The 14,265-nt window shown below is 37.9% G+C and overlaps 1 protein-coding gene across 2 annotated transcripts in view; it reads right to left on the minus strand.

Moving 5' to 3' along the window:
* LOC131030762 (probable serine/threonine-protein kinase At1g54610) overlaps positions 1-6,409 on the minus strand; it is a 201,618-nt gene extending 195,209 nt beyond the window's left edge. For both annotated transcript variants that reach the window (XM_057961678.2, XM_057961680.2), the window contains exons 1-2: positions 5,810-6,409; positions 5,208-5,492 (exon numbers count right to left, since the gene is read on the minus strand). In XM_057961678.2, coding sequence (XP_057817661.2) covers positions 5,208-5,492; positions 5,810-6,226 — 702 coding nt within the window. In that variant the 5' untranslated portion in view covers positions 6,227-6,409. The remainder of the gene's footprint in view (positions 1-5,207; positions 5,493-5,809) is intronic.
* Positions 6,410-14,265: the final 7,856 nt, after the last annotated feature.

The raw sequence follows: 14,265 nt of genomic DNA on the forward strand, positions 1-14,265 counted from the left end.
AGGCTTGGGTTCCATGTTCTATTTTGGAAAGGATGAGGTGACATAAGAGGGAGTAGTGTTTAAAAACCACCACAAATTGGTTGTTCTTCACCCTCATCAATCCTTCATGCAATTGATCTTGAATATAGGTGGCAAAGTCATATAATTCATTTACATGAGAATGTTGGATTCACATTGCCATTAACATCAGGTTTACAAGAATCTTGGTCTTTTGTGCATCAATTCCCAGAATTTGGCATGGTGCATAGTAGGTTCTGACAAAGGAATGCTCAAAAGTGACCAAATGAAAAGGCTCTAGTTCTAACTGTAACTAAGAACAATTAATTCTTTGACCCTGGTACATTTTCTTCCTATATCTTGGGATTTCATCCCTCCTTAGAAATAAATTTCTTCTTGTTGTATTCATCTTCAAACTTAGCTAAGTTAATCTCCCCCAAAGCTTCTTTGTTCGAGTCAAAACATGATGCTATAGCCTCTTTAATTATATCCACCATGATATTTCCCTCGATGGTTCTAATTGTCAAATTGGATGATATCTTCTTGCCATGACTCTGATCAACTCAAGCTCTACAAAAATGTGTGGCACCACCAATTTACTAACATCCAAAGTCCAAGGGTTCGACATTGGTGTGTCCTTATCTCTATTACCATAGAAAAACTAGAAAATATCCCACCCTCTTTCTTGAGTCTGAGCATCTCCACATTTGATGCACTTGTCATTAAAAACTTTCTTCAATGAATCTTGCATGATAGAACTCTTGAAAATTTCTAGCAGGTCCTGATGCAAACTCCTAACCTCCTTCTTGCTCTCAATTTCAGCCAACTACTCTGACTTGTTTTTCTAGGGTTTCTACATTCACAGCTACCACAGGTGGGGTTTTATTATAGGTTAGTTACTTTCTTTCTCTTAGGTTTTGAACTCTCACCTTGTTGAGGAGTCTTCTCTGCGGTTGGTTCAGTTGTGGTTTTCCTTTTGGAAGTCAATGCTTTTTGCTAGGGTTTATATTTCCTCTATTTGGTGAACTCAATTACCCTACTAATCAATTCTCCTAAATTCTATAGACTAAATTTAGAAAACAACGAGAATGATGGCGTTACTTACTTGTCTTCAAAAGCTTTGCCAGATGATTCTACTACTTCAAATTCATGCTCCTCTGGAAATCTTGTTCTCTTGATCTCCTGATTCCGTAATGGCCAAATGAATTGTAAAAATTTAGATTTATGCCCCGCAGCCAACCCTTGATTTTGCAACGAACGGCTGAGATGAAACCTTGACCTCCTCTAACTTGCTGATGTAGCAGCCTTTTGTCTTCATCATCTTCCTTTTCTCATTCTATTCTTTACCCCTCCATCCTGCATCACCTTTCTCTACCTTAATTCATCGCCGCGGGGTAGAGGGGAACATTTATTCTCTTATCATTTCATCCCTCTAGCCCGTGGGTTCTATTCTTCTTCTTTGTTTCACTCGCAGGGCGGAGGGGAAGAACTTCCTTCTATCTCAGTTCCCCCTCTACCCCTCGTCACAACCTACTCTTTGACTTTTCTCCTACATGGTAGAGGGATAACTCCATTCAGCACGATGTTTTCACCCCTCCATCCTTCAGTGATTTCTTGACTTCGAATTTCATCGCACGGGAATGAGGGGCATACACTTTACAACACAAAATGCTTTCCCCGCTACCCCGCACCGCAATCTCTACTGTCATGACATCCTTGTGGAGCCATGAGATACCAAGAATTGAAACCATCAGATGTTACCCCTAAACCCCTCAGCTTATTTGGGGTCTTGAAAAAGCCCGCGTGGGGGCGAGGGATAAAACAAAACTTAAGTGATATAAAAAAGGCATGTGGATACTTAGGCAAAAGATAAGGGTCAAAGTGATCATGAGAAATTTAGTCGCTAGGAAACTTAGGAATAAGCTAAGACCATAGATAATTGGAAAAATATGCAACTAGTAGAAAATCTCATTTCTAACACGAGGGGCCGGTTAACAAATGACATATAAAGTCATAAGTAAAGACCTTGCCGACTGGTTCAACGAGTCAACACAAGATTGTAACGAAAGGGAAACAGGCCAAAGGTAACGTAAGCCTTTTTGACACTTAGGCAAATTTTCAAAAACCCTAGCACATGCATAAGGGGAACTAAGAGCATTTTGACAAAACCTAGCAAATGTTACTAGTCCTAATAGTAGAAGGGTCAAGTTTGTTGTCACATGCTGTACTATGGTGGGATAACATTCAACAATTGTGGAGAAGACAAGTCAAAGTTCTCGCCCAGAGATCACCAACAGAAGTTTTGAAATAAAAGGAATTGTCTATACAAGAGTATACTGAATTTTTTTTATGCTTACAAATCAGAACAAATATGCAAGAAGAGAGCAAAGCAGTTACTAAATGCCTCAGTGGGCTAAGACTTCTGCTCCTTGCTGAACCAATTCAAATTAAAGTGGGTATGGTTAGGCATATTATGCCTTAAAGACTGAGGAGAAGCTGTTTAGAAAGCAGCAAAATAAGATAGAGGAAAATTTAACAGGGGTAAAATATGTCTAGCACTCGAAGGTATCAAGATTTACAAAGGGCTGAAGCTAGTATTTCACAAGACCAAAATTAGGCTGGGGTTTCATGTTGGGGGCTTCAGGGTCTATTTTGTAAGACTGAGGTCTCATGAAGCAAAAGGTTATAAATGTTGCAGGATTAATTAGAATCTTTCCTTGAATAATAGCAGTCCCTACTTTTTAGTTTGAAGATTTGAGTGGGTACATTTAGGGTAGGGCTAGAAATATTTCCACCATCTTAGGTTTTTTTTGCCACTTGTCAATCATCTGAATTTTTTAAATTCCCACCAATTAATTATTTTATCATTTTATATTTAGCTACTTTGTTGAATTGAATATGCATAATAACAAAATTCACGAGACAGCTAGCTTCCATAAATTTTGGAGCTTCAATTTGTTAATTTAAACTACATAACAAAATTAATAGAACCACCCAATTTAAAATATTTATAAAAAATCTCAACAACACCAAGTGAATTTTTTACGATTCTTCGATAATGAGACTTCACCTTTAACCATCTAAAAAAAGGGAACATATCTATCAAGAGGAAGAGATAGACCATTGGGTGGTACATGTTTCTGATGTGGTCAAGTGAATACTCACAACCACAAGAAGACGGTAGAAAGAGGAGTGATGGCAGCACTCATGTTATACAAGCTGATTAAGAATTGGATGCATCTGCTAATCACACTGAAGAATCGGAGTATGGAGGAACTCTCATGATGAAGATGACCATGCCTACAAATGTGTGTCACAGACCTTGACAATTTAATAAAAAAGCTGTATATAATGAAAAGGCCAACACATAAATGCTTGAAAAAGAAGCAAAGAAGTTCACACTGAGTCTTTTATAGGAGCAAGAATAAGAAGTAGAAAGCAGCACTGAAGTTTTACTAATCTCTGTCAAGCTGAAGATAGAAGAAGAATCTTTTGCTGTCCTAACAAAAACCAATCGAAGTTTGGAGAACAGAGGAAGCAAGTAACATAGAGACAAAGGATGGAGTGAAGAGGATGGCTAAATATCATTCAGAAATAATGAAAAAGTGGAAAAGATGTGAGGCTAGATCACATAGATGATGAAGAAGAGACTTTTAAGAGTTTGAAATAAGCAATCAGAATGTAGATGACTTTAAACAGAGCATGCTTGCAGTGCTTTTTAAGGTAAGTTATCCAAAGAGAACACAAGTGAAGGAAGTGTTGCAAAAGAAGTAGCTGAGAAGAATGTGGATTTTCAAAGCTAAATATGTAAAGGAGAAAGGAAAGGTGTTCCTACAGGAACACCTAAAGTAGGGTGTAGAGGTCAAATTTTTCTTCAAACAACTATAGTCATCTTTGAAAAACATGGATAGTGCAGAAGAGGAATCAGGAAAGTCCTCCTAAGGACACTAAGTGAAAAGAGGTTAACCGAGGTGTTGTGCACTAGAATGGAGATGTGGAAGCAATCCGCTTAGTGTCTGGTGATAAAACATGAGATGGTGAGAAGCAGTCAATTCAGAACTGCAAAGAAGAAAAAAGTTGAAGAAAAGCAAAGTTTTATGTGAGTTAGAAAGGAAGATGACAAAAGTGGTCATAAATTGGGAAGTACTGGACATGGGACTGGGAAGTACTGGACATGGGGGAGCGATGTAAACCATTCAACAATTCACCACCAAATCAGAGGCTAACTGAACAGCAGCAGCCGTAACAAAGTATCTCACATAAGAAGTAACCTATAGTGGAGCAGTAACCGGTTACAAAAGGGCATTTAAAACTTCAAAACAACAATAGGTAAAAGGTACATCAGGGTGCCACATAGACAAATCGTAGCTACTAAACAAATTGTTACGGCAATTACTTCAGAAGATTAGCGGTTACAGGGGTTTACTTTATGCAAAATTGCAAACCTATTCCCTCCACTCACCAGGTATGGCCGGCGATAGACCTGTTTTCTAGGAATGAGGAGGTATTCGCTGCCTAGGGTGGACTCTTCCACTGTATCGGATCCCAGCAAAGCATGTTTGCACAATGGAAAGTGAGAAGATATAAGACAGTGCTGTCATAATATAAATCTAATCTCTATGTAATTCCTCTGTTTTTCAAAGGATATTAATTTTTATATGTTCTTTTAGTGTGCTGCGTATTTGTTTATCGAAGATCAGAGATAGAGAGGTGTCTGCATCAGGAAGGGAACATCATGGCCGTAGCATCTAGCTAGAAGAGTGGTTCTATTACTCATCCTTTGTTTGCGCGCACTAAGCTCATAAAGTTCCTAGCTAGGGCTCTTCAGTTATCTACATCAATTAATAAATAAAGCCTTGCCTGTGTCTTCACTTAGTTCTCTTGTAGTTATTTCTGGCTTACTCGATTTTAGGGGAGGAATACTTGGCCTTTAAAGGGATCTTCAAGCATATTAAGTTTTCCATGCTTCTTCCGTGCAAATTAAAAAAGGAAAACGACCAAAAGCGCCGGATTTTTGGGATGCACCAGGTACCTGGTGGACGTTTGAGCTGGCACTTGGGATGATGCTCATTGACAGCGGACTTGTTGAGCAGAACAGGTTTCTGAAAAATTCATCGTGATACCGGCAGTCGTTTGATCTACCTTTTTGAAGAGAATTGATACAAACCTAACTAATGAAAACAAGTAGAAAGAGGTGATTTGATACTGACCTGAGCTTCTGTGAGCTTGACATCAGCCCTTGAAATAATGCTAGCTAGATCAGATTCCATATATTCAAAGACCAGGTACAGACTGTACTGCATCCTTGACTTGGCAAGCCCCTCCAGTTTGACAATATTTGGATGATCTAATCTGCGCAGGATTTTAATTTCTCTTGCCATAAACCTTACACTTTCTTGCTCTGAAGTGTCAAATCGTACTTTTTTGAGTGCAACAATCCTCCCCGTCTCACGGTCCCGAGCTTTGTATACATTGCTGTAGGTGCCCTGACCAATCTGCAAGATAATATTGAGGCAAATTCAGTTTCACTATCATTGTTTGGTAATTCTGTTAAAAAACCCAAGATTTCGGCATTCTCGAAGTGATTTGCTATAAAAGTAGTGATATAATTAAATTGTATTTTGTCATTTACCAAGCAAGCAATAAGAGTTTCAAGAGCAAGTCAAGCATTGAGTATATGCACAAATGTGAGCAAGGCGTTTGCTATTTGAAATTTTACAGCTTTACCAGTTGTTTAGGAGGCATTCCATTGCTTTACCAGTTAGGATGCATTCAATACAAAGAAAGAGGGGAGGGACGGCGGGGAACCTACTTTGTCTAGTTTGTCATATGACTCTGCACTTCTAGGAGTCCATCCATCAAGAGCGTCGCCAGCAATTTTAGTTAGCCAAGTTGGCCATCCGTCTGGAGACTGGTCTAAAACTGTGGCTGTGGCTGTGGCTGTGGCTGTAGCTTTGGTGCCAGGAGCAGTTGCAATGGTTTCCGTTTCCGTTTCCGATTGCAAGTCGTGAAGATGCTTATTTATAGATTCATATTGATCACCTTCTTTGGGCCTTTCCCGTTCAGATTCTTCTTTATCCCCCCCTTCCTCTTCATATAAATTTCTGGCGGAGTTACTACCAGGCCCGTACTCATGCCGTTGTTTAAATATATCTCGCCGACCATTCCTTGATGACTCTGGTTTGGTCTGAATGCAGCCTACAAGATTGTCAAAAATTTTCCAAACCATCGTGTTTGTGTGTGTGTATCTTCTGTTAATGTTTGATCGATAACAAACAAGTTGAGTTATATTTTCTCTGCTGCAAATGCAAACAGAGCCTGGCAATGATGACGTATTTGGTGCATGGGAATTGCCGAGCTCGAGAAGAAGGAAGAAAAGGGTATTGTATTTTTCTTCCCCAACAACTAACCGACGGCCAGTAAAACAATCATATACCAACAAACCTCATTGCCGCTTCAACTCTCACGCATTCTATGCTTCCACGTGTACGTTTATGTAAATTTTGAGATTGTCATATCTTTGATTTATGTGATGTGAGCACATTTATATATATATACATACTCCTCTTAGATTATTAAATAACTCTTAGATTATTAAATAAACTGGATATATATATATTTGTAATATTAAACTTATGTAGAAAAAAATACATATAAATTAATACACAATGATTCGAAGAAAAAAAAATATTTTTGCATGAAATATTGGTCAACGCAGGGGGCGGGCAGAGTTATTGCATCGCTGGGGAGTGGTAACCCCCCACTACCCCTGCGGTCACTGTTACGGTAGTGGCCGCAGAGGGAGTGGAGGGGACCACGATTGTCCCCTCACCACTGCGGGCCTGTACCCACAGGTCCGCAGTGGTGATGGGACCCGTGGCCCGACTCCCACTTGGTTTTAAAAACCACTACAAAATTTAATTAATGGCAATTGGATTTGTTAATTTCTTTTTTTATTTTAATCTTAGTTTAATAAAATTAAACTTAGGTAAATTCATAATTAAATTATCTTTAGTAAATTTACAATTAATTTATCTTTAGTAAATTTTATAATTATAAATTAAATTATATCAAATCTTATAATTAGAATTATTCAATCTATTTAAGATCCATTGGGGCACTTAGTTGGCATTTTAGCAATTAATTCATATTAATATGATTCAAACCAAATGTCTAAGCTAATTGCTATTTTTGGGACTAGTGATTCTATAAGTGATTATTCTCATGGTAGAAATAAAACATTGCTTAACCTTGCATGTAACCTACACTATTCTTGCATCATGTGAATTACTTTACATTATTTACATTTATTGATGACAAAGTTACATTTTCTTCATCTTCATGCAAGTTACATGTTTAATTATTAATATCCGAGTTTCATAATTGTCATTATTATGCAAGTTACATTTCAAGTCTTGGATATTAAATAATTTAGTTATGATTTTTATTCCACGTGGTTCATCAAGTAGTTATTTCAATTAATTAAGCTTTGCAATGTCTAATTATGTGCGTTCAATTCATAATTGTTTCAAGCATGATGTTTTTCATAGCTTCTTAGTTAAGAAAACTAAATAAAGGAAGTTGGAAAACCAAAACCTAGCAACGTTTGGTATTTATGGTGCCTTTGGGTCATGCTTACGGGTAATGTCATCGTGTTGAACTACTACACTTAATGCCTAATAAAGCTGCATCAATGATGTCTGTGGCATCATCCCTATAAATCGTCGGGGAGTAATAAGGGAGACTTGGAAGTTAAAATCCAAGGGGCGGGTAATCCCCCTTGGATCGATAATCTAACAAGATAATCCTTAAATGATTTTACATCCGTTGATTTAAACCATAGTAAACCCCCTTTAGGGTTGATTAAGTGAAATGCTTTTATGAAATTGATTTAATCTTGAAGAGTTGTTGACGATTGACAATTGGGTCAAGGGTGATGCTCATGATAGGTATTAGGATCTAGTTGTTTTAGCCCACAAGCAATAGGCCACCTTGAGCCTTTGCTTAAGTGCTACCACCTTGGGTAGCAACCATAGAGAAACTGTTTGGGACATTGACCCTAGAAAGGGTTGTGTACCCACTAATCAGTTTACATCAAATCATAGAGTAGAAAATAGAACTACATACTTTATGCCTTGATCCCGTGCCAAAACGGGTATGTAAGCAGTCTAGGGACGGAGTTGTCCCTAGTACTCAGGCGTTCGTGGATGGGGTCTAGGTTTGGTAGGAAGAAGGATTGAGTAGAATCCTAATTTAAAAGATAAGAATAATAAAAAGGAAAAAGTAATTCAATGCATACTCTGAAGGAATCCCATATGGATTCGTTTGACTTCCCGAGGCTTTAAGCCAAATTCCGAGGTGGAATTCAAGCTTGTATTATGTTATTTTGATTTCTCCCAAGGACGACGACCTCGGTGCACTCCTATTAGAAGAGTGTAGTACTTAGTGAGTGACTCAGGACTTGAATGGTCCCGATGAGTCTAAGTCTCTGGCCAGAGCACCTCCTATCCCAATTGGATAGATGCCTACCCTGTATGGGTAGATGCCTGTCCCGTATTGGATAGATAAAACCTCCTGCTCCGTATAGATAGATGCCTAACCCGTATGGTTAGATGCTCATCTCGGATGGATGAATGCCTAATCCTAATGGATGGATGCCCATAGTATGCGATTGAATCAAACACAAATGATTAAAGTAAACCAAAAAAAAAAAGTGGTCAAAATTTTGTTGGGTTAAGTAAGGTGGGTTATTACAGTTTGAAGGTTTCTCTTGAGTCAAGGTTGATTGTCAAGCGAGGACGACAGTTTAAGAGGCATAAAAGGATTTGATAGGTTCTGAGTTAGAGATGGGAGATCACATATTTCTCTGAGAAATAAGAGCTCAGGTTGCTTGTTGTCAGGGATTTTGAAGCAGAATTTGTCCAACCAAGGAGGAATAAAATCAAAACAAAATTGTTAAGAATAGATGAGCCTTAGCAGGATGCAGTGGATTTGATAGGCATGACTTCTAGAGTCTACAGTCATGTTGAAAAACACCAAAATGATGTTTTTTCACATGAATGAGCATCACCAAATGAAGTGTGAAAATGTTATAAATACAATGGAGTGGTGACTTAATTGGTAGAAGAGAAACTCGGAAAAGAAACCTTTTTCATTTTCTGAGAGTGGTTTTTTCGTTAGAAAGAAAGATGATGTTTGAGCAGGATCGTGCATGGAGTTGTTGTGTGCTCTATGCTACTAGATGGGTGTTTTTTTGTTTTCTTCTATGTGAGTTTGTTTATTGTTAGAGGGGTTGTGAAAGTGAGAAGGACTACCAGAGGGGGTGTGAAAGCCTTTTCTTGTCAAGAAAGGCCAAGCATGGCACATCCTCTGCTTCTACTCTGCCATAAGATGGCAAGGGGTTTGAAGAAGTAGCCCGTAGAGGAATGAAAGAAGGATTTATTTGGGTGGGGAGTGGCAGCTAGTCATCTTTGTGATGACATGGAAGCTGCGACCCCTCCCCAACAGATTACATTTACCCTAAAGCTCCTATTTCCACTTTCCCTGATCTTGGGCATGAAAGCTCAAGCTCCTCTTTCCATTTTCTCTGTTCTTGGGCATGAAGGCTTCCTTCTCTATTTGGAAATGATCTGTTGCATAGAACGTAACATCTCACATTCCATCAAAAGGCATCATGGTGATAATAGCATGGCTCAAGCAGTTTTGCAAGTTGTATAGTCATTGGGGTTCCTTTTCTGGTTCCAGTAGTGATTCTAGACTCTAGGTGAAGGGAACAAGTTGTATACTGTATAGTCATTTACAGAGCAAATAAAAAGCATTTAGTGTCAAGCTTTGTGTAGGTTCTTGAAGGAGTTATATATAAATTTATTTTGTGTATAATTCTATCTCTTTCAAATGATCTGGATCATGAGATTTAACTTTTTTCATTTGTTGCATTGTTATGGTGTATGTAATTTTTCATTTAATGCTTCCTAATCCTATTATGCCTAGGAATGAAAAATTTATGTTAGTCTGGAATCATATTAAGGATTCACCTCATTGCAATTGGTGGGCGGATTATAGACATAGTCATAGAACACCTCCACATATATTACATAAACATCCATATCATATAAAATCATAAGAGTATTAAGAATGAAAGTATTAAACACCACAATTGATAGGAATACAACATAATTAGTAAAACATCAAGACAATAGACCAGTGCCTTATCCTAGGGCATAGAGTCACTTACAATTCAAAGACAACCTGATAATAAACTTCAATAAGATTCATTTGCAGATAAATAGGAATGCCGAATTAAATTATGAATAATGCCATTACATACACAACCTAGATTCATATGTAAACTAGAAAACCCTTGACCATTCAATTCACAGTGAAAACATAAATTCAACACAAAGATAATTATGTGAAGATCTCAAACTGCAAATGATATTGATATTATATTCATAATGATATCAGAAAGTAAATTCACAATGCGATTCAACTATGCACTTATCAAATTCTTGAACAGTTGAGCTATTATAACTATATATGAGTTTTCAAGTTCAACATCATTGATCAATAAAAGTGGCAACCTCAACCCGAGGATTCAACAAGCTTAGGATTACTGTGAGGAATCTTGGGTAGCAACCTCAACCTGAGATTTCTTCTTTGGCTTTAGCATGGCTTGCCACCTGTCCACCTCTTTGTCTGTTGGCCAATTGAATGCCTTTACCTCTTCCAACTTTGTAACTGAATCTGTCCATCTGGCATTTGTAACTACCCTGGACTCAACAATAAACTTTGCATGGTCAACCTCAACCTTGAACAATGAATCAAGCAGGCCGTTAAGGAAATCAATATCAACATGTTCATTTACATGCTTGATTATTTCTTCTTGCTCCAGAATCAAATCAAATTCGCTGGTCCAATCAGAAATTGATTTCAAATCTCCATTATTACCATAAATTGAAGGCACCAATTTATTATAACCTTCCCCAAATGTCTGCAATTTTTCATTTATAAGCACATCCTTCCCTGTGAAAAATGCATAAGCTGCATTCATTACCTCCACCATGTCTTTAGTGTCACTGATCTTGGGAGGGAGCTCGTCACTATACATTATTGCAGTATCTAGCTTATCCATTAATCTGCTTCTTCCTGACCAAACATTGAACAAAGGTCTAAGAAAAGCGACAGCCTCAGAGGATGTTTTGCTTGCCTCTTTCAAAGAAATGTGCAAGTCATGCACAACCATCAATTTGTCTTTCAATACATTAATCCTGTGTTTCAAAATTCCTGACACAACAAAGATAGCCTTGAAATTTTGTTCCTTTTCAAGATTTTCAATTTTTCCTATGTATTCCTCCATTTTTGCTGTCACATCAGCTGGTATTTCTTGTACTTGTTCTGTAATTTGTATTGGAGGGGGCTCATTTGCAATTTTTTCTTTCAACTCCACTAACTCTTCCTCCAGAGTGCCCTTCTTCATCAGTGTCTCTTCATATTTTTTAGACAATGCAATCAATTGGGTATATGTTTCTATGTATCTTCTTGACAAATCCTCTGTTTTTGATAAATTCATGAAAGAAACTTGAGTAAAAAATGAGGCAATCTCTGTGTCAGTTGTGTTCTGCAAGTTCCAGATCATTCTGTCAGCTTTCTTTTCTACTTGGATATTTAGAAGGTGGGGCTTTTGAGTGGAAGGGGCCAAAGACCAAGCAGCAAGTGTCTTTGACTTAGGATTAAATCCTGATCCTCTTATTACATCTCCAATTTCAAATTTAGTTCTAAACATTGGGTCCTCTTGCTTCCTAATCTGATCAATAATAAAAATAGACTGGATATCCCAATCAGGCATCATAATCATACCAATACTCTTTATCAATTGTCTTGCCTATTCCACATATATTTCCTCCCTGTCAAGATCATATTCCTGCAGTGCCTTGATGATCTCCTCTTTCTTTTCTTCATTTGCTTCCTCTATGATTAGATTTTGTTTTAATTGATTTTGTTTCAACCTTGTCAAAAAACTTTTAAATTCATCTGACTTAATAAAGTCATCATCTTTCATGAACTCATTTGACAACATCACACACTCATCAAAGCCTTGAGCAAAGGCTTCGTTTGTTTCTCCCTATTCTTCATTCTGCCCTTCTTCTCTGAGATGTGTCCTTATTTGATGAAAGTAGTGTCCTTGTTCTGTAACAATTTCTCTAGCAGGGTCTCTCCTCACAATTGTACCGACCTCAGTGATTTTTTATTTCTTTGCAGCTGGCACTTGGGTAGATTGAACTTCATCCCCACTCTCTACATCATGAGCATACACACTAAGTGGCCTCTTGTCAGGTGAAGAATGTCCATCTTGGTGGTCTTGCTGCTGAGCAACCACTTCTGGAATTTGAGGCATTTGTTCCATTAGAGTTTCATATAAACTCAACATTTTGTTAATCCTCTCCAGGTACGGGCTATCAAGGCAAAAACCTGAGAAACTAGGGTCAGTAGCCTTCAATTTTGCTTCAACTCTCATCAAATTTTTCCATTTTCTTCTCCTTTATTGTACTTCATCTTTTCCCAGGAAATTTCTAACCACATCTTCATCATCCAATGGTTCATGGTCCTTTATGTTGGCCCAAGGTGTCATTTTTGGCAATGCAATTTTAATAAATTGTTCAGGATCACAGAATCTAGACACAACATTAACCAACCTATACTATTTAAGGAAATTGTTTACTTCATCAAAGGAGCTCCTACCAATGGTAAAATCAGATGCAACCCAAAGCCTAGGAAGAAGAGAACCCTTCCTGTGTTTGTCAAGGTATTCTTTTTCAACTAGGGTCAATTGCCAGATAAACTCCATAAAAGCAATCCTAATTGGAACAAATTTTGGTAAAATATGGGGAGGCTGAGGATACCCATAGACTCTAATCATAGTAAAGTTATCAAAAAAATAAAAGTCCCCCCAGTTATGTGAAATAGGCCAGTTTGGAGCATATTGGTAAGGTCTCAAAACTCTCCTAACATTAATTGACAATCGTTCCCTATTTATTCCTAGCATTTCCATAATTGGCGAAACAATCCAATTTTCAAAGAAAAGGAAAGAAGAATGGGGAGAGCTACTGTCCCAAACCTAGGTCCATCTTTGTATTGGCATTAAGACACCCAATTCTTCTTTGAAAAGCTCCAATTCTTTATCCACGAACTCAACATTATAGAACAAGATTAAATGCATCAGCAATGAATAATGCTTGAATGTAGGGCTGGGTGCACCATTCTGAATTTCAATTAGAGCATTATGAATGTGTTCAACCACATAGCCCACATAATCATAATCTTTGTTAACATCTGGGTGTTGAATATCTATAGCCATCATCAGTAATTCAGCTGACACTATTGAAATACCATCAAAACCCAACACTCTGCATAATCCATAGATTGTACAATGCATATAATGGTGGAATGGTGGTTCAATACTCTCTAGAATTATAACCGTCTTCCTATTCACCCTAGGCATGTATCTAGGGATTGCATGCTTCTTGATAACACCTTTGTATTTGTCATAATCCTCTGCAATCCGCTCCAAATCTATATCTGTACATGCAGCACCAGTAATCTGGAAAGCTTCAACAAAGCTAGCTCTGTTAATTGAAACTAGGGCAAACTGGTTCTTTCTTCTTATTACCCTAGATACTAGGCAATAGCATTTGGCCAACTCTTCGATCAAATCCACATCAACATACACGTCTAGCACAATTAACTTTTCCATATTAAAATCCCAAGTGTTTGACATCGGGACACCCTTAACCCGATTATTCCAAAAATAATTAACAGAGTAGAACCAGTCATATTAGGTGTGGTAGGGTTTCTGCATTGGCTCCATAAATCTCTCCATGCCAAATGATTTGTATTCAAAGACATGGAAGTCCCTGACATCAAATCTACAAATTCTTCTTTGTATTTCTTAACCATCGTTTCCTCAGTGGCACTAGCCTTGGAACCTCCAGGTCCTCCTGCTCCACTTGTTGTGGCCTTGGGCTTGGGCTTGGGCTTGGAACCTCTAGTACCACTCGTCACCTAGCTCATTTTAGGTGCAGGAGAAAAACTTAACCAATTTTCTAAAATTTTCTCACACCCAACACTCCGAATTCTCCAACGTTGTTGCAGAGCTCAATTCACTAGATTACCTCAAAGATAGAATGCATTGATGCAATTATACAAAACCTCAGCTTGATCATGCAATCTATGGTATTTACTATTTGGGCATCATTACTTCTCTCAAGTCTC

This window comes from Cryptomeria japonica, chromosome 5 (genome assembly GCF_030272615.1).
Source record: "Cryptomeria japonica chromosome 5, Sugi_1.0, whole genome shotgun sequence".
Lineage (NCBI taxonomy): Eukaryota > Viridiplantae > Streptophyta > Pinopsida > Cupressales > Cupressaceae > Cryptomeria > Cryptomeria japonica.